General features: G+C 51.6%; 1 protein-coding gene across 1 annotated transcript in view; it reads right to left on the reverse strand.

Annotated features, from left to right (window-relative positions):
• Nucleotides 1-22,445, reverse strand: part of SCAP (SREBF chaperone) — a 98,727-nt gene that overhangs the window by 23,419 nt on the left and 52,863 nt on the right. The window contains exons 3-8 of the mRNA XM_067544504.1: nucleotides 18,008-18,137; nucleotides 17,038-17,195; nucleotides 15,424-15,644; nucleotides 14,166-14,271; nucleotides 7,158-7,330; nucleotides 6,365-6,491 (exon numbers count right to left, since the gene is read on the reverse strand). Of these exons, the coding sequence (XP_067400605.1) occupies nucleotides 6,365-6,491; nucleotides 7,158-7,330; nucleotides 14,166-14,271; nucleotides 15,424-15,644; nucleotides 17,038-17,195; nucleotides 18,008-18,137 (915 nt within the window). The remainder of the gene's footprint in view (nucleotides 1-6,364; nucleotides 6,492-7,157; nucleotides 7,331-14,165; nucleotides 14,272-15,423; nucleotides 15,645-17,037; nucleotides 17,196-18,007; nucleotides 18,138-22,445) is intronic.

The raw sequence follows: 22,445 nt of genomic DNA on the forward strand, positions 1-22,445 counted from the left end.
GGCCTCTCACACAATGCTATTCTGGGACCAGGCGAGAGGTTGTGTAGTGTCTGGTCAGACAGATGGTAACATTTCTACAATGTTGATTGTGCTGCTACAGACTGGCCATCACATGTCATCCTTACATTAGATGATTAGCTCCCCAGGCAGGGACAGCGTCCTTCTGTTGGTCTGTACAGCACCTAGCACACGGGGCCCTCACGCAGGTTAAGAGCTTTGAGTGCAATAAGGTTAATAACAAACAGCCAGTAAATGAATATTAGCAAGTTGGGGAGGGCTCAGACCCTGGCACTGACACTAACCCTACTGATAAAGCCCAGGCAATCTTTATACTGATCAAACCATTGCAGAGAGAGTCAAGGGGCTAAAGGAAATGAGGGGATGGAAGGGGGCGGGGCAGAGTCAGGTGCCCATGGGGAGCGGGCTCCTCACCCTACAGTCACTACTACGAAGACTCAGCCCTGCTCCAATCTTAGTCGCTGTGGGGGACCTGCCCCAAAGGATGCAGGACGCCTGGAGCGAAGGGGGAAGCCTTGCCTGTGCAGGACAGTGTGATGCAGAGGGAGGCAGGTGTCAGAGGAAAGCTGACTGGCCCTATTGTACAGTAGGGGGCGTCAAAAGAGGGGAGTGCCAGCGGGACGGGATCTGAAGGCCCAGCAGTGGGTTTCCCACCCATACCTTCCCTCCGCTGAACCAAATCCCTTCAGCCTGTCTGATTCCACCCTTCGCTGATCAGGCAGTTCTGCTGAGCTCCCATGGCTGGGGAGACTGAAGTCTTCTAATCACAGACCAGCTGTAGCTGGCGTTGCACTAGGACAAGCCTCCATGACTCACCCTGCTGCTGAGTCTCCCTGCTGCACCGGAGGGGTCCTGTCTCGCGGTACCAGGGAGCCCCAGTCATAACTGGGCCTCCCTGCTGAGAGTGTCAGCTACCACCCCTGGGAGATAGGTGTTCAGCAACATGGACACCCACTCGCTGTGAACCGCAGCGCTCACCCCTCATTTCCCACAGTGAGCGCTGGCCGTTGGTCACTGGCTGGCTGGGAGCTAGTGACCTAGAGGTGAAAGGCTCCATGGCCCAGGAGCCTGCCAGGCCCCCTTGCAGCTTTCTAAAGGGCAGCAACATCATGAAAATGCGGGTCCTGACCCAGTCCCAGTGTGAGCAGTAACAATCGGCCTGTCTAGTGAGGAAAGAAACTAGCCTCTGGGAAGGTTTCTCTCTTCCCCTCTGCACTAAGCTACCTAAACAGCTGCGGTCATGCATACTGGTCTGTGAACAGACGGGGCAGCACAAGGAAGCACTGAGACAACATTGATCAGCAGGAGAGGCAGTGGTCTCTGCGCACCAGCACCCTACCCATTGTCAAGGGTTTTCTAGGCAGCATGGCAGGGGGAATTTGGAGGGTGGACTTGAAGGAGGACAATGAGTTAGTTTTTCCAAAACAAGACTTTCCCTGGCTCCAACAGGGTTCCGGTCACAGCCAGCAGCTCAGCTATCTCACTCGGCGGATCCATTAAGCAAACATGGCAAGATGAAGCAGCAACGGCTCCTTTTCCAAACAAGAGCAAAGCCACAAGCCTCTTCCGGGCTGCCCGGCGCTGGCTGCTCTCGCACAAGCTGCTGGCAGGCAAATGGGAGTGGGAGAGTGAAGCAAGCAAGGCGACTGAGCTCCCAGGCACCAGTGGTGTGATCCAAATGGCCCCAGCCCGCTGGCCAATGAGCTATGCCAGGAGAGGGGCCACTGCACTCACACCAGACTCAGCTGACAGAGCCGCAGGGGCACGCCTGTAGTGTGACGGTCACTGTGTGGGAATCACACAAGCACTGGTTCATGTCCCCTCAATGGTTGCATAAGAAAGTGATGCAAGTATTAAACGGGGGAAGGGCGCTTGGTGTCCATAATCCTCTCTCGATCATGACATAGCTAGCTAATGCAGGGTGGGGGAAAGGGTTATATAAACACATTTCCTCTAGTGAGTTCTGTCCTCCCACACTGATTAACAATCCAAACTGTTCCCAGTCTGCCACACAGATATCCCCCTCGGTTAGCACCCCCAATGTAAAGCCACGGCCTCCATCTCAAGCGGTACCTCCATTCTGCAGCCAGGCCCCCGGAAGGCTACAAATTGGTGGCAGCCTCATTTAAATTGAAAGTGCAGATTTTACTGCATTATTTGGAAAGCAAAGAATGAATGCACTCAGCTCCTGTGTTATTCAGCTTCCCAGTAAATATCATTTACTCTATGCTGTCCCCACATTTGCTATTTCTTAATGTGCTGCAGTTTTGCATCAACAACACAACTCCATCACAAAGGTGGCGAAGAGGAAGCCAAAAATTGCAGCAGTTGAGTAGGGATAGCTGGGTTAGCCCACCTGGAAAGGGGTGGGAAGCAGGGTGGGATTGTGGGAGAAGCAAATCTGCTGGGGGTTTCTGCTAAAACGATCACCAGTCAAATAGAAAACACTGGCAATATTTAACAGTTACCATCGTCAGCGCTTCAGAGTCAACAACTAATTGAAATGACTGGGGCAGTTCACAGCTCTCCGAGCCCTTGTTTCAAGTTGCCTGCAGATTTCACTCCCTCGATTAAATTCAGATCACGTTTTTATGGTTATCGTCACCACCATGAGGGCTAGAAATATCTTTTGTTTATTTAAAGATCTGATTCTAGAGTAGGCGTTGTGGTTGGAGGTGGATTCCATGGCAAATTCCATGTCTGGAGAATCACAAACTACATGCAGCCTTGCAGATACCAACAGGAAGAGGACAGGAGAGGGAAAGGGGTTGGAAAACGGCTGTATTAACATGCTCTCTTTTAATGTTTGTAACATGACTGGGGGAAGTATTAATCTGAATTGGCACAGATCCCTAAAATATCCTCTCAAACTCTCTATAGAGCGTGCTCTGGATGCTCTGGGTAGTTACAGAGCGGTATCTCTTTAGAATTCTGCAGTCATACCACCTCGGGCTGTGGTCTTGACAGCTTTCACAAGCTAAGCTGGGTCAGTTCTGGGACAGGAGACCTCCCAGGAGGAAAGCTATCGGAAATGCTGTTGGGGATTCAGTAGGGGGTACTCATTCCTCAGACTCTGGACTAGACAGTTACCCTACCTACCATGTAGTTACAGATGCTGTTTCAGATAAGTCCTAGATCCTAACCATTCATGGTTTGTCTTAAAGGTCTCACAGCATTTTTTCAACAGATATGTTAGCCTTGGTATCCTGGCCTAATTCAAACGTGAGCAATTATATTCTGCCTGCCTACAGTCCCTTTGTAGTTCCAGCTGGATACAGTACTTTCTTCACTTCCTGTCCAAAGCTGCCATGTCGGAATTGCATTTCACTGGTGGAACAAATACAAATACACACAGAGATCACTTCTGGGTAACTTCCTGTCTAAAAGAGACCACCTCAAGAATCCTCCAATCTAGCAAGTACAGCTCTGCTCCATCTTTATTAAAAGATACTGCCAGTAAGCAACCACATTTTGTCAGTTCCCTGAGTGGTCATTTAAGACACGGGGCTGTGTGTGAGAAAAGCACGATGAGATCCTGCGGGATGGAAGGTGCTATAGAGAGTGAGTGACAGAGGAGAGAAGTCTGCTGTGTGGCAGCCGTGTGACAGAACTTAACTAGGCAGTGTTTGTTGTGTGGATTCTGGACTAAACCTTCAAGCTCATCAGTAGGTAGTGGAGATAAGAGAGACAAAACTCATCAGCCATGTCCTTCTTAACCAGCAGCTTCCACTGCTGATACTAACTGATCACCCTGCTACAGGCTCTGAGATGATCACTGATTTATAGAGCTATAAGAACTTTTAATATTGTAAATGATTAAGAATTTAAAATGCAAGGAGATACCAGCTTTTCTGGAAACAGTGGCTGTGTTTGTGCTGCACAAACACAATCTGTTTGTCTCCTACAACCAAACCATAAAAACACAACAAGTTCAACAGTCCCCATCTGTGCTGAGACACTGCAAAGGATACTGCTGTTACTGTCTGCCACAACGAGGCAATCACTGAGGAAGGATCGAAACAGGGCTGAGAAGTGGGGGGAAGTGCCATGCTTATCCATCTATTGAGTCATTTGTCCCGAGCTCAGCACCTTGATGTCAGAAGGTGCTACATTAGGTCCTGATCCATCACCTAAAGGAGTCAATGGAAACACTCCCACTGCTTACTGGTTTATCGAAAACATTCAGGGAGATGCCTAGCGATTAGAGCAAGGGGGATCCCAGACTGTCCTCCCAGCTTTGCCAATGACTCTTTCGTACACCTGAGGCATGTCATTGCACCTCCCTGTGCTTTGGTTTTCTCCCCTGTAAAGCAGAGACAATGCTTCCCTCCTACAATTATTCCAGTTCATTAATATTTGTAATGTGCCATCAGATCCTCAGATGAAAGTTGCCGCAGAAGGGCAAAGGGTGCAGCTAATCTAGGGCTGGTATATAGAATCCTAGAATCCACGCACTGACCTCTAAACACCATGCTTCATGACGGGAATGCACAAAATCAACAGGAGAGAGACCTAGAGTAAGTAAAGGCTCTACTAAAACCCTCGCCTCCAGTAACCCTGCTGCAGAAAAGGTCACATGAAAGCTTGATCAAACAGACCGGTCTGACATGGTATCCTGAAGCTGGCCAAACTGAGGCTCCAGCAGACTGCCAGAGGGTGCAGGTTCCCCTGAGGACACCTCGCCACCCGTCCTGCAAAGCTAAACCTCAGGTACCAGCAGGAAGAGAACCCCAGCAGATGGCAAGGGTCCACGGGACACAGGGAGAGAGGTGATCTCTCAGGTAGCTGGCTCCCGGCCCACTCCTGGCCTATCAGCACCGCTTCCTTCTTATCCAGGCCAAGCCAGCTTGTTCCCATCATGTTCCCATCTGTGACAGGTGCTGGGAAAGGAGCACCAGCACTTAATGAAATGAGGAGAGATCCTAGTGCCTTTCAGATACTGAAGGGTCTAAGTGCCTCACTATTTCCCTAGCGGCTCTCTGCACATGGGAGACAAGATGGGACTGCTCCCTGTGAGACCCCTTGCAGAAAGATGTGTTCTGTGCCCATGACCTCCCTCTGGGATCTGTCCGCGGAGGAATTAACCTGCAGAAGAACCCTGCCTACCCATTCCACAAGAGGCCAACAAAGCCATCCTGGTCCGTGATATCAGGGGCTGCCACCAGACCCAACAACATGGGTTACGTGTCCCCACCGCAGGAAGGCTCCGTCCTCCGTCCCTTGCAATCCGGTCTCTTTGGTAAACCTACGTATGAAAGAGACTGCAGGGGCCAAGGGCAGGCCGGGTGTCAAGAGGTGCCTGGGGCTGCTCCAGCACAAAGAAAAGGTTCAAGGTTGTTAGCACCAAGAGCAAAGCAGAAGAAATGAGTTCTGAATGCAGTGAGGTCCGTGCGCCTTCTTAGCTTTTATGGGAGGGAGTTGCTCAGTCTAGAACTGGCTCCTGAGAAAGTTCTGTCTCCGGCCCTCACCGGCCTCCCCCGTCGGCTGGCAGCTACACTGTCCCAGGGGAATGCAGCTGGCGGGGGGCGGCTGTGGTGGAGGGAGAGGCAATCTCTTAAGTACCTAAGGGTGGGCTTTGACAGAGATCTCGACCTGGGCACTGTGTTCAATGGGAAGCCAGTATAGAGAGCCAGCACCAGGGTGATGCGCTCACAGGGGCCTGTGTTACTTAGCAGGAAGGCTGCTGAGCTTTGTGCCAGGTGGAGCTTTTCCAGAGCATGCAGCTTCTTACCTACCTACAGCAAAGTGCAGTAATTAAACCTGGAGGTCACCAATGACTGGATCACAACACGCATGGATACACCTGCCTTCCCCCCCAGGAAGAGTTAATAATCCACACAGTAATGGTCCCAAAGCCTCCCTACCAGTTCTCATCAGCCATGAGCACCAGGCTCCTCCAACCTCACTGAGCAAAACACAGAGAACCCCAGCCAAAGAAAGCAAAGACACACAGCCTCCTGCCCTGGGCATCGGCCTGATTCAGAGCGGCTTTCCTCCCACCGACATGCTAGCCTTGGTGACTGGAGGAGGAAGGGGCAAGGAAGGTGCTGTCTTAGGTGCCAAGCTGCTGATGCTAAGGGAGAAAAGATTGTCACAATATTTCACTCAACTGTCAGCAGAGAGGTTGACGGATGTGCAGCAAAATATCCCAGAGAGGCCTGGAGCGGTCGGGCCCATCAGTGTCCTGGGGAAGCAGGGCCACACAACATGGAAAGTGATTGGCCAATGAGATGGGCATGGTTAGATCCTGGACACAAGGGGCTAAGTAGCTGGCATGGGACAAGTCAGCACCCACCCTCCCTTCCTCCCTTCTTGTAGCAGGAGACCCTTATTTCTGGATACCTACCCTCCGTTGAGAGTAGGCGTCAGGCCAAACAGCGTGCACAGACCCACCGACATGAGCAGAGAGCTGAGCACCGTCACAACCGCCGCCAGCGCCAGGCCCCATTTTGATTTCACCATGTCAATCTTTCCTGCCAGAGAGAACACGAGGCCCTCAGCACCAAGGGAAAGCCAGTGCCAACTCCCCAGCCACGGGGAGCGGATCCAGTTGCCCATTCACTGCACCGGGCAGCACGCTAGCCTGAGGCCCAGGGACGGGAGTGGTGGGCTCCTAGCTGATGATTGCATAGCAACACCGTACTAGAGTGCATGCTCCAGCCAAAGGACCCAGCAGAGGAGAGCAATGCAGGGGTGGGTCGCAGACTCTCACTCCAGCTGCAGGACTGTCCAGGGCACGTGTGAAAGGATCTTAAGTACCCTCAGAACAGGGGTAAGTCCTGACGGCACAAACGCAGACTGTACCTGAGATCATTCTGGCCATGGGCTGGTCCCCCAGGAGAAGTGGAGCTTGTGCCATCACTTGGGACATTTAAAACTGAACAGGTCAGAGCCGCGTAGGGAACAACCCTGCACTGGCTCAGGGAATGAATCAGCTGAAACCTACCGGGGCCTCTTCCCCTTTATGTCCCAGTGGGATTTCAGCTTCACCTGGCTGCAGGAGAGATATGAGACTGCAGCACTGAAGACTAGGTCCTTTGCCCTCCCTGCATGTGGAGGCAGGGTGTCTTGAGCCATCAGACCCCGGGGCCCCCCTTGGCTGGGGCGCTCGCCGCCACCCCTCCTCCCCACAAACCTACGTGTGGAGAAGTAGATGTAAGCGAAGAGGATGATGTAGGTGGTGACGAGGGGGATCAGCTCAGCGATGCCGATCTCTTCCTTGAAGTGGACGTGAACGACGTGCTCCTCCCGCAGGGTGCAGTTGGGGCTAGGATGCAGCAGCTTGAGACGGGAACGGAGGCTGGTGAGGAACCTGACGCGGGAGAAAGGCAGAAGGACGTGATCCTGGCGCTACACTGTACACCTTACACATCACTTGGAGCAGGGCCTAGTGGCTGCAGCCAACTGGGAACACGGCTCTGTAGGTGTATGCGAGGCTCGCTCCCGGGCCTGAATGCCAGCTGCGTGTGTTTGGGTTTTGGACCTTGTTCCTCGCCGGCATATCGCGAAGGTCCCAGGAGACCTACAGCGTTCCTGCGGAGGGTTCAGAGAGGGGCACTGCAAGACCTCACCACAGGCGTGTAGAGAAGGGGGCTGGGGTTTATTCTTGCCCTCACTAAGAACTCTGGCGCTGGTGCGCGCTGCAGGTTCAAATGTGTTTACTGCAGCAGGTGTTAGTTAAGTGCTGCTGCTGCATGATGCTAATGGACAGTGCTGGAGACTGGAGGCTTCTCTCCCCAGTGCGCAGCATGGGCGGCAGCAGGGCAAACTTCCACTGCCCGGCCTGCCAGTGCCTCTTGGGCTGCACTGGGGGAGCGACTTGGAGGAGGGAAAGGAGCATTCACTCTCCACTCCCATTCAGTCCATGCTCTCTCTGCCGAGACTGCCAACCAGGACCAGTCAGTGCCTGCTGGGATGGTGCTCACTGGGATGCAGAAACCCATTCACCAGTAACTGGACTGAAGCCAACTCCACTGGCCAAACGGCCACCATCAGCAGGGCAACGACTTCCGCTTACTACAAATACGTGTTGAAAAGGTGGCTGTGACTGTGGGCAGGTGCAGCCATCAGCAGAAGAACTGGGGTGGCGGGGGTGGCTCCCGGGTGTGCCAGGTTTTTTTGAAGTGACAGTACTGTGCGTCCAGTGGAGGCAGACAGCTTTACACTGACAATAATACTCTGTGCTTCTACAGCGCCTTTCCTGAGGATCTCAACGTACCCTGCACGGCTCTGCCCAAAAGAGTGAAAAAGACGGTTACTTACCTGTAACTGTTGTTCTTTGAGACATGTTGCTCATGTCCATTCCAAGCAGGTGTGTGCACGCCCCGTGCACAGTTCGCCGGAAAGTTTTCCCTCAGAAATACCCGTAGGGTCGACTCTAATGCCCTCTGGAGTCGCGCATTTATGGCGCTCTATTTAGGGGCTTGCTGACCCTCCTGTCCCTCAGCTCCTTCTTGCCGGATGGCTCCGACAGAGGGGTAGGCAGGTGGATCTTGGAATGGACATGAGCAACACACCTCGAAGAACACCAGTTACAGGTAAGTAACCGTCTTTTCTTCTTCGAGTGCTTGCTCATGTCCATTCCAAGCAGGTGATTCCCCAGCTAGACTTAGGCGGTGGGGTTGGAGCTCAGAGAACTGTGGACTGGAGAACTGCTCTACCAAACGCAGCGTCGTCTCTGGCTTGCTTGGTGATCGCATAATGAGCTGCGAAAGTATGGATAGTGGACGACGTAGCTGCTCTGCAGATGTCCTGAATCGGAACTTGAGCCAGATAAGGTGCCGATGAGACTTGGGCTCTCATCGAATGGGCTTTTAGCTTTGGGTCCGGCACTTTTGCTAATTCATAACAGGCTCTGATGCACGACGTAATCCATGAGGAAATTCTCTGGGAAGAAACCGGAACAGCTTTCGTCCTTTCCACCAGGGCCACGAAGAGCTGGGTGGTTTTCCTGAATGGTTTGGTTCTTTCTATATAGAAAGCCAACGCCGTCCTAACGTCCAGAGAGTGGAGTCTACATTCACGGTCATTGGTATGTGGGTTAGGACAGAACAGCGGAAGGAAGATATCCTGACTTACGTGGAGATGGGACACCACCTTCGGCAGGAATGCTAGGTGGGGACGTTGTTGAACTTTGTCTTTAAAAAATGGCGGCTGGATGCCCCTGTGGGTAGCCCACGCAGAGAACCTTATCCACTTGGATAGACAGCCATCCACAAGGACTACCTTTCTACTGCCCAGGAGCACCTCCCTCACCTGTTCCGAGCATGAAAGTTACATGGGATTTAACAATGGAGCTTCCAGGCTGTGAGGTGAAGGGATCTGAGGCTGGGATGGAGCAAAGTCCTGTGATTTGATTCTCCACTGAGAGACTGAGTAGCAAGGTGTACCAGGGTTGTCGAGGCCCAGCCAGGGCTATGAGGGTCACCAACGCCCTGTCCCATTTGATCTTCAGCAGGACTCTGAGAATAAGCAGGGTCAGCGGAAAGGCATAGAATAACTGGCCAGTCCACTGGATGAGGAAGGCATCCGCTATCGACCCTGGGTTGTGTTTCTGAAAAGAGCAAAACCGCAGGCTTTTCCTGTTGAACCTAGTGCCAAACAGGTCAGCAACCTGGAGAATTCCCCACTTCTGGAAGATGGTGTTCAACACGTCCAAACAGATGGACCATTTGAACATGAGAAAAGATCTGCTGAGATTGTTTGTCAACGCATTCTGGGCCCCTGGAAGGTACGAGGCCTCTAGGTGTATCGATCAAGCGATGCAGAAGTCCCAAAGCTTGAGGGCCTCTCGACACATGGGAGAGGAGCGAGCTCCACCTTCTCTGTTGATATAAAACATTGTGGACATGTTGTCTGTGAGGACTGATACCACCTTGCCTTCCAGATGCTCTTGGAAGGCCTGACAGGCGAGACATACTGCTCTCAGCTCTCTCACGTTGATATGAAGTAGGAGCTCTGACTGGGACCAAATACCCTGTGTCCGTAACTGCCCCAAGTGGGCTCCCCAACCCAACACTGAGGCATCCATCACCAGGTGCACTGATGGCTGAGGAGCCGAGAAGGGAACCCCCACATAAATGTTGTTTGGGTCACACCACCAGGTCAGAGACTCCAACACCGGTGGAGGAGAAACTATGATGTCCATATTGTGATAAGATGGCCGGTACACTGTTGCCAACCAGCTCTGCAGAGGTTTGAGGTGCAATCTTGCATGCCGTACAACATACGTGCATGCTGCCAGGTGTCCTAAAAATTTCAGGCAGTTCCGGGCCATCGTCTGTGAGTACAGTCTCAAGTCCTCTACAAGGGCCCGCAGTGCATGAAAGCGGGATTCTGGAAGGGAGGCTCTGACTAGATCTGCATCCAGCACTTCTCTGATAAACTCTATTCGTCTGGTGGGGATCAATGTCGATTTTGGGACATTGAGAATAAGTCCCAACCTGTTGAACGTGTCCCTGATTAAAGTCATGTGCACCTCTACCTGAGCCCTGGTTTGACCCTTGTTTAACCAGTCATTGAGGTAGGGAAACACTTGCACTCCTTTCCTCCTCAGGAAAGCTGCTACCACCACCATGCATTTGGTGAAGATGCGGGGAGATGCTGAGAGGCCGAACGGGAGGACAGTAAACTGGTAGTGCACTTGACCGACGATGAACCGAAGGAATTTCCCGTGGCCCAGAAAAATAGCCACATGGAAGTATGCATCTTTCAAGTCGAGGGCGGCGTACCAATCACCCGGATCCAGAGAAGGGATAATTGAGGCAAGGGTAACCATTCAAAATCTCAACTTCTTCATGTACTTGTTGAGGTTCTGGAGGTCGAGGATAGGGCGGAGTCCTCCCTTGGTCTTCGGGATTAGGAAATACCAGGAGTAAAACTCCTTCCTTCTGAGATCCCGAGGGACCTCTTCCATCACTTCGACATCCAGGAGCGCCTGCACCTCCTTCTGCAGGAGTTGCTCATGAGAGGGGTCTCTGAAGAGGGAGAGGGAAGGGGAGGGTGGGTAGAGGGGCAGGTGAGAGGAAAATTGGAGAAAACATCCCAGTTTCACAGTGCGAAGGACCCACTGATCTGATGTGATTTGGGACCAGGCACTGTGAAAATTGGATAAACGGCGTGAAAACAATAGGTGTGAATCCGGGGAAGTGAATGCTACGCTGTCCTCAGGCACACTCTCAAAAGTTCTGTTTGCTTCCCGAGGACTGCCATGGGCGGCCGCAGCTCCTGTTGGAGGAGAGATTTCGAGGCCTATGCCTGTTGTTGTTTCTACCCCCTCGGCAGTTTGTGTCCTGTCTGGATGGCCCCTGGTAGAAATGAGGCAAAGGCTGTGGCCTAAAGGGTCTCCTCTGTGGTGCTGGCATGTGAAGCCCCAAGGACTTTAGGGTGGCCTGCAAGTCCTTCAGACTGTGCAATTTGTCGTCCATCTGAGAGGAGAACAGGGCTGGGCCCTCAAATGGGAGGTCTTGGATGGTAGTTTGAACCTCCTGAGGAAACCCTGAAGCCTGGAGCCAAGAACTTTGTCTCATCATTACCCCAGACGACATAGTTCTGGCAGCCGCGTCCGTGCTGTCCAGCGCTGCCTGGAGCAAAGTCTATGAGACAGCCTTTCCCTCTCTAACATACCCCTCAAACTCAGTCTTGGAGTTGAGGGGTAGGGTGTCCCCAAATTTCTCCACAGAGAGCCAAAAATTAAAAGCATATCTGCTAAGGATAGCTTGTTGGTTTGCTATCCTAAGCTGGAGCCCCCCGATGGAATAAACTTTCCTGCCGAAGAGGTCCAGCTTCTTGACCTCTTTTGCTTTAGGGGTGGGCCCCTGTTGCCCCTGACGCTCTTTCATTTGCCACCGCCACCAGCGATCCAGGAGGTGGATGGGTGAAGAAATGCTCGTGCCCCTTTGAGGGGAGGAAATATTTCCTCTCCACTCGTTTGACCATTGGGGCCTTGGAGGCAGGGGCCTGCCACAGGGCCGCGGTATTGTCCTCAATAGTTTTTATGAGGGGAAAAGACACCCTGGAAGACCCCTACAGTGCTAGGATATCCACCCTGGGGTCCCCTCCCTCGGTGATCTCCTCAGCCTGAAAGCCCATGTTCCTAGAGACTCTGTGGTGCAGTTCTTGATGTGCCCTACTGTCGTCTGGAACTGGCGCAGGCTGGGCCCCTGCGACCGCCTCATCCGGTGACGAGGATGAAGATGCTTTGACCCTTGGGTCCTGCACAGCTGACGGGTCCTGCACCAGCTCATCATCTTCCGTGCCCGGATCATGAGCAATGTCGGCCCCGGTGCCAGGGTCTGAGCTCTCTACGGCACCGCGCGATGCACTCGCTGCCAAATGGGAAGGTCTGCTCCTTGTAGCCGAAGCTAGCGAGGAAGGGGACCTTTGGGCCTGGTGGTACGCTCAAGGTGTCCAAAACAGACACTGAGATGGGATCTGGCCCATTGCGGAGCCCACGGCACCGCCAACGGTTGCACTTCCTGCGATGCCGGAGTGTGCCCCCGTTGCTTGCTGCGGTGCCGGCTTTGACTTCGCCTCCGAGTCTGACGAGAATTGTTCGCTCCTTGGCGACCACAGAGGGGCAGTGCCACACCGTGCCAGTGACCAGTGCCATGGTGATCTCGACCTCAGCATCAAGGCCGGCTTGCCCCGGGACGGTACCGTGGGTCTCCTCGGTACCGGCTCATGTTGCCGAGGGCGGGCAGGCGGAGGCGGCTGGGGCGGTGGAACTGTCTCCTCAATAAGGTCTCTGGCCGCCTCGGAAGTCTCTGAAGTGGAGGGAAGTTGAATGTCCTCCTCCTCCTTCCTATCCCCCGGCGAGGAGAGCACTAGTGCCGGACTCAACAAGGCCCTCCTCTGGCCCGGAGTCAACGGCGCTGAGGTCGAAGACTGTGGGCTCCAGTGTCCTGCTGCGGGACGCATCTTCGCCGCCTCCCCTGGCTTGGACGTGGGTGTCGGAGAGTGCCCTCTGCCCTCGCTCCTTCTCTGCAGCGCCAGGGAGTGTGAGTAGTGCCGCTTCTCCAGCCGAGCCGTATCTCTCGGTGCCGAGATCCCTTCTGCGTCGGGGAAACCTGTTGGTGCTGGGGCTGCTTTGGTGTCGACTCCTTCCTCGATGCCATGGCCTTTGCCGAGGCCGGAGCACTGTGCACCGACGCCGATGAACCGCTCTCTGTTCTGCAGGTCGGAGAGCGGCCTCCATGAGACAAAACTTTTAAGCTCTGACTGCACTCCTTCTGAGTCCTTGGCTTGAAACCTTTGCAGAACTTACACTTGTCCCTTAAATGGGACTCCCCAGGGCACTTGAGACAGGCCGAGTGTGGGTCACCCCTTGGCATAGGTTTCAAGCAGGAGCTGCAGGACTTAAAGCCTGGCATACCCCATCCCCAGAGGGTAGGGGAGGTTAATGAACTGATAAGAGGGCACTTATCCTACTGTACTAACTATTAACAGTCAATTGAACAAACTACAAACTATTTACAGGTATTTAGATAAGAAAATAATCTGAGGGAAGCACTTGCTAGGCAAGGGCAACAGTTCCAGTGACAGTCACAGGCGGTAAGAAGGAACTGAGGGGCTGGAGGGTCAGCAAGCCCCTTAATAGAGCACCACAGAGGTGTGACTCTAGAGGGCACTTGAGCCGACCCTACAGGTACTTCTGAGGGAAAGCTTTCCGGCGAACTGTGCACGCAGTGCCACACACTTGCTTGGAATGGACATGAGCAAGCACTCAAAGAAGAAGGATCAATACAGAGAACCAGTGGGCTGGAGAAACAACAAGCATTTCAGGAGACGAAGAAGGGAGCCTAAGGCCTGGTCTACACTTACCTGGCGATTCGGTGGCAGTCGATGGGAGCTACGCAAGCTATGCGGAGTAGCTTGTATAACTCCCATCGACTGCTGTGCTTCCATTCTGGGTGGCGTCTTCACTGCGCTGCACCAACGGGAACCATGTTCCCATCAACGCAGCACTACGCCACTTGAGTGGGTGGTTTTACTGCCCTGACTTCTGGATCGATTGAGCAGGTCTTCACTGACCGCTCAATCGATCCAGAAAGGTCAATCTGACGGAGGCTACTTTGCCGCCATCCGTGTAGACGTACCCTAACAGGCAGGTGACTTGACATGGGAGCAGCATAGCCAAAGCTTCTTACCTGGAATCATATCGTTGGAGAGCCAGTGTGACGGTGTAGGACACCACCCGCTTCCTGTTGTACAGGTTCACGCCGCTGTACTTCCCTGGGACGCCAAACAACAGATCTGCAAACACATAAGGGAAAAAAACCACCATGAGCCTGGACAAAGGCAGTGAGTGAAGATGCATCAATGTTCTTCTCCAGATGGGCAAGCCTGCTGTAGAACCATGGTTCACCTTATTACAGGAGCTGCCAGGTCCCCTTTGCCTTCCACAACCCCATCTCCCCCCACACACAGTAAAAGAGAGCTTCAGTCACCTGCCTAGGGAGAGGGGAACGGCTGAGTGAGGTTTACAGCTGGGGTTTCAAGAAGATGTGGTGTTTCAAGGTTGGTGCTTAGACTATTAAGCCCGACCTCCTCTATTCAATGTAAGCCCTGCTAGTACAGTGCTGACACCAGGCCATATCTGTGCACATGTACACATCCACACGCTATATCAGCACATTCTCTGGGACTCCTGGTCTGTGTGTGCATGTGCATGCATGTGTTCATTTTTTTCTTGTCTCTGGACAAGGAAAGATCCCCAGGAACAGAGCCATGTCTTGCTTTATGGGTACTGTAGCACTGAATACATTCTGGGTACTTAGCTGGGAAACTTTTAATCAACAAGTCTTAGGGCTTCAACGCCCATTTTTAGGCAGGAGGGATTATAGGGCTCCAGACGTCAGCAGGATCCCTTTACACAGCTAACTCTGCAACCAGGGAACAAGGTGACTTCAGACACGGCCAGATCTATTATTTTAATGAAAGGAGCAAGAGACTTTCACTGGGACGTGTAGCCCACTTGACAATGAGCCCAGAGGGTCACTACAGGCAATGATCAATGAAAGGACAAGAGGAGGACTATCAACATTTACTCCTCACTTATGACAACCCCCCCAGCTTTTGGACAGCACGGTCAGTGCTGTTCTCGGAGCAACCGGAAACAGACAGGGAGGGAGAAAGCACCATCGTTAGCTAAAGGGGTCTGGGTGTGGTTTTGGTTATACACAGATGTTCTCTCTATAGGCAGTAGGCTGATGGGGTGAAAGCCCCGACTTTTCACCTCTGAAGGACTGGGTACAAAGACAGACTTAAAACCCTCGGTGAAATGAGTTCGGTGGCCTCATCCCAGCCAGTGTGAATCAAAAAACACTACCCAGTTCGGCATTCAACTGGAACAGCAAGGCCGGGACAAGGTCCTTCTCCCAGCACCTGCACCACTCAGCCTCCTACCTTTAAGGGTAGCTGATGTCTGCAGTGTCTTTGGTTCATGCTGGTGGATGGTCTTGATGATATCTGGGTCGGCGTTAAAGCGCTCTCGGTCATTCTGCCAGAAGTTCCCTGGGGACAGCAGGAGGCAGCCATGTTCAGGTAGCAGGTCTCGCAGCTTCTTTAAGCTGGGCAGGAGGTCTGTCACCAGAAGGCAGACTTCCTCCAAGCTTCTGATCCCAGAACTGAAAGACAGGTAAACCAGATGCTGCAGTGTGTTAGTTTTCACAAGCCGCTCAGCTCAGCAAGACAATGCAGCCACGCACTCCGCAGCTCTAATGCTCACTCAGTACTTGGTTTGTGAACACACATTTCAGAAGCCTCCACTAGCTCTGACGGCCTCAGTTCCCAACTTACGCAAGCCAGGGCCTCACTGTCGGAAGTTCTGGGCAATTACAGCTAATTAACATTAGCTGGAGTTGTGCATGTTCAGCAGTTCTAAAATCAGACCCAAGGAGTATTACATGACAAAGTAGTGGAGACTTTTGAAAACTTGGACCTTAACCTCTCTGCCGCCTTCTTTCCCCATTTGCTAAAGGGGGATGATAATACAAACCTCCCTCAGTATTTCCGGCATAGATTTGTTAGGGGTCACACAAGGCTCTGAAACATGTGAAGGATACAGCAGGAGTAAAACTGGTCAGCACAAGCAACTCAGCAAAATCTTCTCAGAATTCCTCTGCCGTGCACAGAGAAGGGAATGCCTCCAGTGGTGTGAATGCGTGGGGCTGCAGCACGCCCTGGAATTCACACACGGCTTGGATGGGTTGGAGTTTCCAAACTGCAGGCACAAGCCTGCAAGCCTTGCTCATGGGACTCTACTCACATGAGCAGGCTCCATCATCAGAGCACCTGGCCCAGCATTGCAAAGCGTTGCTCTCCCGGTGGGTAAAGCTGTGCAAACTCGTGTTAACGTCAGGCTTACACGAACATTAACAAATCAAGTGATGCTTGTTATAAAAGTCAAAGCCTTGCTTTACACATGCTTGCACAATCCTTTGATACCCACTAATAAATCAGATATGCATCTGACTTGACGCCACCTGGGCCTACACTGGCACCTGTCCGATTGTGCAAGACCCAGGGCAGGAGTTGGCTAGCGTTGCCCAAAAAGAGAGCAATGCTTCCTTGTAAGTGGGCACAGCCAAGGTATCGAGGCTATGGCTGGAAGGTATCGAGAGCTCTTTCTGAACACAGCACAGGCAGATTCTCTGGCACAGTGAGCCTGTCTGAGTCTGCAGATAGCTTGGAAGATGTCAGAATTCTGCTCTGCCCTCTGTCGGGCATTGACTCTGAAACCTAATGGTGACAAAGTCGTGTCAACAGTATTAACTACGTCACCCCTGATCAGTTTAGCAGAAACATATGGCTCACGTGCTTGTCATGAGCTTGTCTACGTGACGCCATTTGCCACAAACCTCACCTAGTTTCTTGTTTTCGTTAGTTCCGGGTGCCTAAGGATTTCAATCCTGATGGCTAGACCCACAGAGCGCTAGGGCAGAAGGAGGGTTAGTGTGACACTGGCAGGCCCAATTCCTAGTCTGCCATCTCTAGAGACTCTCACCAGTGGACGTTTACCTGTCTCTCAGGGCGTGGTTTCTGATCTCCTCTACTAGCTGGAAGGCGCGGGACAGCGGCGAGCGGAACACATCCACAGCGAGGAAGTTCTTGGGCCATGGCGAGACGGTGGCTTTCACCAAGATCTGCTGAATGTAGGCCACAGGAGCACCCAGGTACTGTGGAGGGAAGGTTTTAGAATTGTCCCCGGCCTCCAGGGGAAGGGCTGCAGGGGCCAGTCTGCTCAGGCCAAAGAAAAGTCAAACTCTTACCCAGTACATTAGGACACAAGCCTCATTGATTTGCATGACCCTGGCCAATACAAGAAACCCTTGGCTTTTACCCAGTTCAGTGTTAACCCTTCGTTCATGCCTCCATCCTCAGAGCACTGTGATGCTCATCACCCTGGGACAGTTGCTCAGCTAGGAGCGTGGCAGCTCATTGTCACCTTTATGGGGGGTCCCATGGCAGGGTTGAGACATGCTGGCAGAGTGTTGGGGGTGGGAGCTTGCCTTGCAGCTGCCGGTGTTGTCCTTGTTGGAGGGAAACACCGAGACCTTTTGTCTCTTGGGCTGTCAATCCAGCAGCATCTCTCACTAGCACTAAACTGACTTAAAACAACTGAATAATAATGATTAAAAAATGCAGCAAACAAAGTGCAACACTTGGCTCAGGAAGCAATTATCTGTCTGCCCTTGGAAAGCAGGCGCCTGCTGAACAGCAACTGAAAGCTTTTACCCACTCACTCTGAAGTCCCAGAGTTGGGTCTCCTGACAGCACTCAAGTCTAGCGACAGGAGAACGTTAGCCCTGAATGTAACAGCCAGGCGAGCTGCAGACATTATAAGGCACTTCTTCAGTTCACTATATTAAGGTGTAAATAACACCAGAGTGAACTCTCTCCCCCTCTGTCTCTCACACACACACGCGCACACACACACACACTGGTCTAGTCAGCAGGGGGCAGCAGTACACACGTGCAAAAGACCTACCCAATCAGGTCTCTCACTAGGATCTCCTTGCTGGTGGCCTGGCTCTGAAGAAGGTGGAGAGTAATCCTTCACAGGGGTGCTGTACTCCACAGGTCCTGTTCCAGGTAACGGGAGCTTAAGCAGCGGGTAACTAAGATTAAGACACAAGCAAGAAGCATGATACATTTAAACAAGCCCTCGTTTTACTGCATGTCACACGCTGAAATGCACTGGGCCCATCAGCCAACCTCGCCACGGAGCAGGCGTCATATAGGGAGCTTTTCACCTCCAGGTTACCAGTCTGAATCCAACCCAGCACAGTAACATCTGAAAGCTGACGCCCTCTGCTGGCCTCTTGCTCTGTGTCTACACGGGGATAACGAATGTGCAGCTAGCTCACGGGGCTTGGGCTCTGGGGCTAAACAATTGCTCTGCAGACACTTGGGCAGAGGCCTACAGGTTGGCCTCCAGCCCAAGCCTGAACATCTACACAGCCATTTTTAGCCCCGCGAGCCTGAGTCAGCTGCCCAGGCCGGCCATGCCATGGGGCTTTTATCCTCGTGTAGACATACCCTGAGTTGGTGGCTTCAGTACGGTTCCTGTTAGATAGATTTCTGCATCACAGCCAGCCACGGAGTTGCCAGTCTCAGGGGAGAACTCAAAGAACGAATGGCCATGCAAACTGAACCACCCTCTCGACCGTCAGGCCATCTCCCCGGAGCTGGTGGGGCAGCTGGAACATGGTGAGGCTGTGGAGGTAGTGGAAGCAGTTTTGTGTTTTTTCTTGAGGGGGATGGGGGTGTTACAGTCACTTGTGCTGTAGTTTTGCAGTTTGGGAGAGGACAGTTGAAGGCTCAGCAGAGACACAGCAGAGAAGTTGAACTGTTTTTAATGCCCTGAAAGTTAGCAGCACCAGAGACAGATCAAAGTCTTCAGCCTCTCATTGGCTACTCCACAGTCTGTGGCCCCTGAAAGCAGATACCTCTCACAGAGTAAGGATCCACCACGCGCACTTGACATGGGCCACATTCCTGAATAACCAGGAGATGGTAACTACTTTTGATTACTCCTGCTCCAAGCTGGATTGAAAGGCCCCAGATCCCATTTCCCAGCCCCTGTGATATCCAGCACCATCCCTGTAATTTTCCAGGGCTGGCACTCAAAGGCCTGTCTCCAGTGTGGTTTGAATCTTTTCTGACTCATCACAAACTTCACTGGTCTTGAAGGCACTGTTAATGGTGGGTTCTTGTGACACCAGAACATAAAGTCATGTCATTCTTATTACCTTCTTGCCCCCTTGCCACAGCAATGATTGTAGCAGCTGGTGACACATTAACCACTCCAATTAGACGTTCATTCTTGATAACACTGGGAAGCTGAGGCCCAGTTTTCAGACAGCAAAGAGCATTTTCTTTTTAGCTCTAGAAGTTCTTTAGGTAGGAATCACTACAATCATGTTGGAGTCAAACTGGGGGAAGCAATTCATCCAACGGGTTGGAACACACAAGGCTAGATGCTAGTAAGACAAGATTCCTGGTTTTTCAATGACACAAAGCCTGTCTCTGTAACTGTGCTGCGTCACAATAGATCAGACCTTGAATTTGTCACTGGTCCTTCGAACTAGCAGAGCTTTTTTTGGCAGTGATCCCAAGCGAACTATAAACGTCCTGGACCAATGCCATTCTCAATCCCTGTACCGATTAGTGACACAGTAATCGATGCACTGCTCACTTTGTTTATCTGTGGATCTCTTAAGAGTCTGACAACACTGGTGGTTTCTAAGGCTTGAAGTTTCAGAGGTCATGGCAAAGGCACGCAACAGACAGAAGACGAGGTTTGAAAATAAACAGCAAACTAAAAGTGAACAAAGAGTGATGTGACTGGTCCCAGAGTGGGTTAGATTTTCTGTTTTAATATTCCATACATTTTTAATAACTTGACAAAACACAACAGATGGGATGAGAAAAGGTCTGACCTAAACTATGATAAATGGATGGGGGAGGACGAAGTAAAAACATTCTACAATGCATTGGAGTGAGAATCTCCAGTACAGGCCACAATTCTGAAGACACAGTTGCAGCAACTTCTCTGGGGTGTGATCAACTGTTTTTGTCCTTTCTATATATAACATCTAATAACTTGAACATTAAAGCACCTGGCATGACACACAAGATCTGGTGAGATCACAGCCGAAGGGGGCCTGGTTTTATTTCACAGAGTAAACTGGTTGGCTCTGAGATGGGCATTACTCAAAAGAAAGGCATAGGAGTGACAAAGCAGGATGGGCCAAGAGGACTGTTATATTAACAAATGATTATTGATGCCTGAATAGCATATTCAAGTCCAGAGGTCTGACGATAATCCAGTGTAGACACAAACTCTTCTGATTTACACCAGTAGCCCCCCTTCAGGTGCACCTCCCCATGTCACCACCTGGGAGGTTTAAAAGCCAGATGTATGTTCATTCATAAATCTTAGCTCATTTAAAATGAAGTGTACTGAACGCAGAAAGCGAGCGTGATGAGAAGGACATTGCTTATGACTAATGAACAGCTGCTCAGCAGGGCATGCTTTGAAACCTGTCTCATCCCTTCCCTTGTTAAAACTCTACTGCCCAGGACTGTGATCTTAACAGATAAAGCTAAGCAAAGTCAAGGCTAGCCACAGCTTGTATGGGAGAACCCTACGGAAAACACAGGAACTGCAGGAAACGATGGTGATTCATGGGGTGACCTTCTTAAAGGTTCCATAGCACTGTGCCCCAGCTTAGGGTGTTTGTCCCTGCTGTCTAGGACAAACGCCTGTGTGGGGCATTATATTCCATACAGAACAGCCAGCCAGCCCACTGCTGCTTCCACTGCATTCTTCCTCACTTCCTGTCCTACATCCTTGTGGACAGTTCCCTGGGGAGTGAGAGAAGTTCCTGCACTTCAAGTTGTGAGGTGAATCCTGGGCAGTGTGTAAAGCTGAGAAGCTGCTGCACTATCATGATAAAAGTACAAGTAAGGAGATGTACAGTCCACACAAGCCAGTTGCCTCATCCTCTCCCCTCCAGTAGCGCAAGATGCAGCAAACTACTCCTCTACCCCCTGCACGAGCCCATCTCCCAGAATCCTTTCAGCCACTGCTCTTAGTCCTTCAAGGGATTCACAGCGGAACTCTTGATCGCAGCACACGTGGAGGGGGTGCTCTATTCTCCCTGCTGCCGTAGGACTTCTCCTCCGACCCTCGTTGCTGGGGAGGGGCAGACGCTGCTCCCACTGGCCAGAGGAGAGTTTTGCTCTCTCCTCCAACCCCTCTACACACCTCTCTCTCCCTCTTGCCCCTGTGAGGAGGGCACTAGGGTGGTTCAGTGCCTCCCTGAGACTGGATGTTTTGGGGGAGCACTGGTGTGACAGGTATTCCAGTCACTTTGCATAGGGTGGGAAGAGCATGGACAGTACCGACCAGGAGCACCCGGCAGTGGAATGGCTATCAATGGGGAGCAGTTTATGACCTACAGCAACCCATTAACGAAGGGGGGACCCTGCCCCCAGCCTTTGACGAGATGAATTAAATTCTACACTATAATCCATATGGCAGCCAAGATATCAACATTAAAAGAGTGTTACAGTGCAAAAGTAAATCTCAAAAGGTAGGAAATGACCAAATTAAGGTTGTCATTGCAACCTGAAGTCAACTCCCTGGTGCATATATATCATGGTACAGCCTTCAAATGGCGGAGGGAGGTGAGGATCCACGCTCAGCTTGCTGGCATTTCTCTGCTCCTCCGCATGCAAGGTGATAACTTTTGAACAGGTTATCTGTAGATCTAAGAACCGGCTGATGGCAGCCATTATCACCTTCCAACATGACCACCTCCGCTCAGCCCACAATCCCAAAGGAGTTTAACATGCTGACTTTATGACTTTCCTCTTCTTGGCCTTAATTCTGTTCAGGGAGGTGGTGTATTGCTGTAACTGGGTAGCAACATCGGCAGAAAACAAATTTAGCTGTGGACAAATGCAAAACTACCGTGAAACAAGTTGACGTAGGTCGACATAACTTTGCAGGGTAGACCAGGCGACAAAAATAAATAAATAAATAAGGCACTTAAGGAATTGTGACACTATCTGGATGAGGGGTGACCATTTGTAATGTTGTTTAATATCAATATTGCAAAATTCCAGTAATTTGTAGAAGATATGCAAGGTGCCATGCCAGGTGCCAGTGGAGAGGTTATAATTTTCTAAATATACCAATATTGTTTATGTGCATGTAGCATCTGTGTACCTGAATTTATAGATTTGACTGTCCATCTGGATTTCAAATGTGTTTGCTCCTGGAGTAATTGTTTGTATCCAGTCTATCTAGTTTGTGAATGAACAATGCCAGTTGATGGCCCATCAAACGATACTTAGCTTTCACAATGGGCCATAAAAAGAGTTTGTTCCCACCTGGTGAACCTTCCTATGGACCC

The sequence above is a fragment of the Emydura macquarii genome, unplaced genomic scaffold (assembly GCF_026122565.2).
Source record: "Emydura macquarii macquarii isolate MOO-44397 ecotype Brisbane River unplaced genomic scaffold, CSIRO-AGI_Emac_v2 contig_973, whole genome shotgun sequence".
Lineage (NCBI taxonomy): Eukaryota > Metazoa > Chordata > Testudines > Chelidae > Emydura > Emydura macquarii.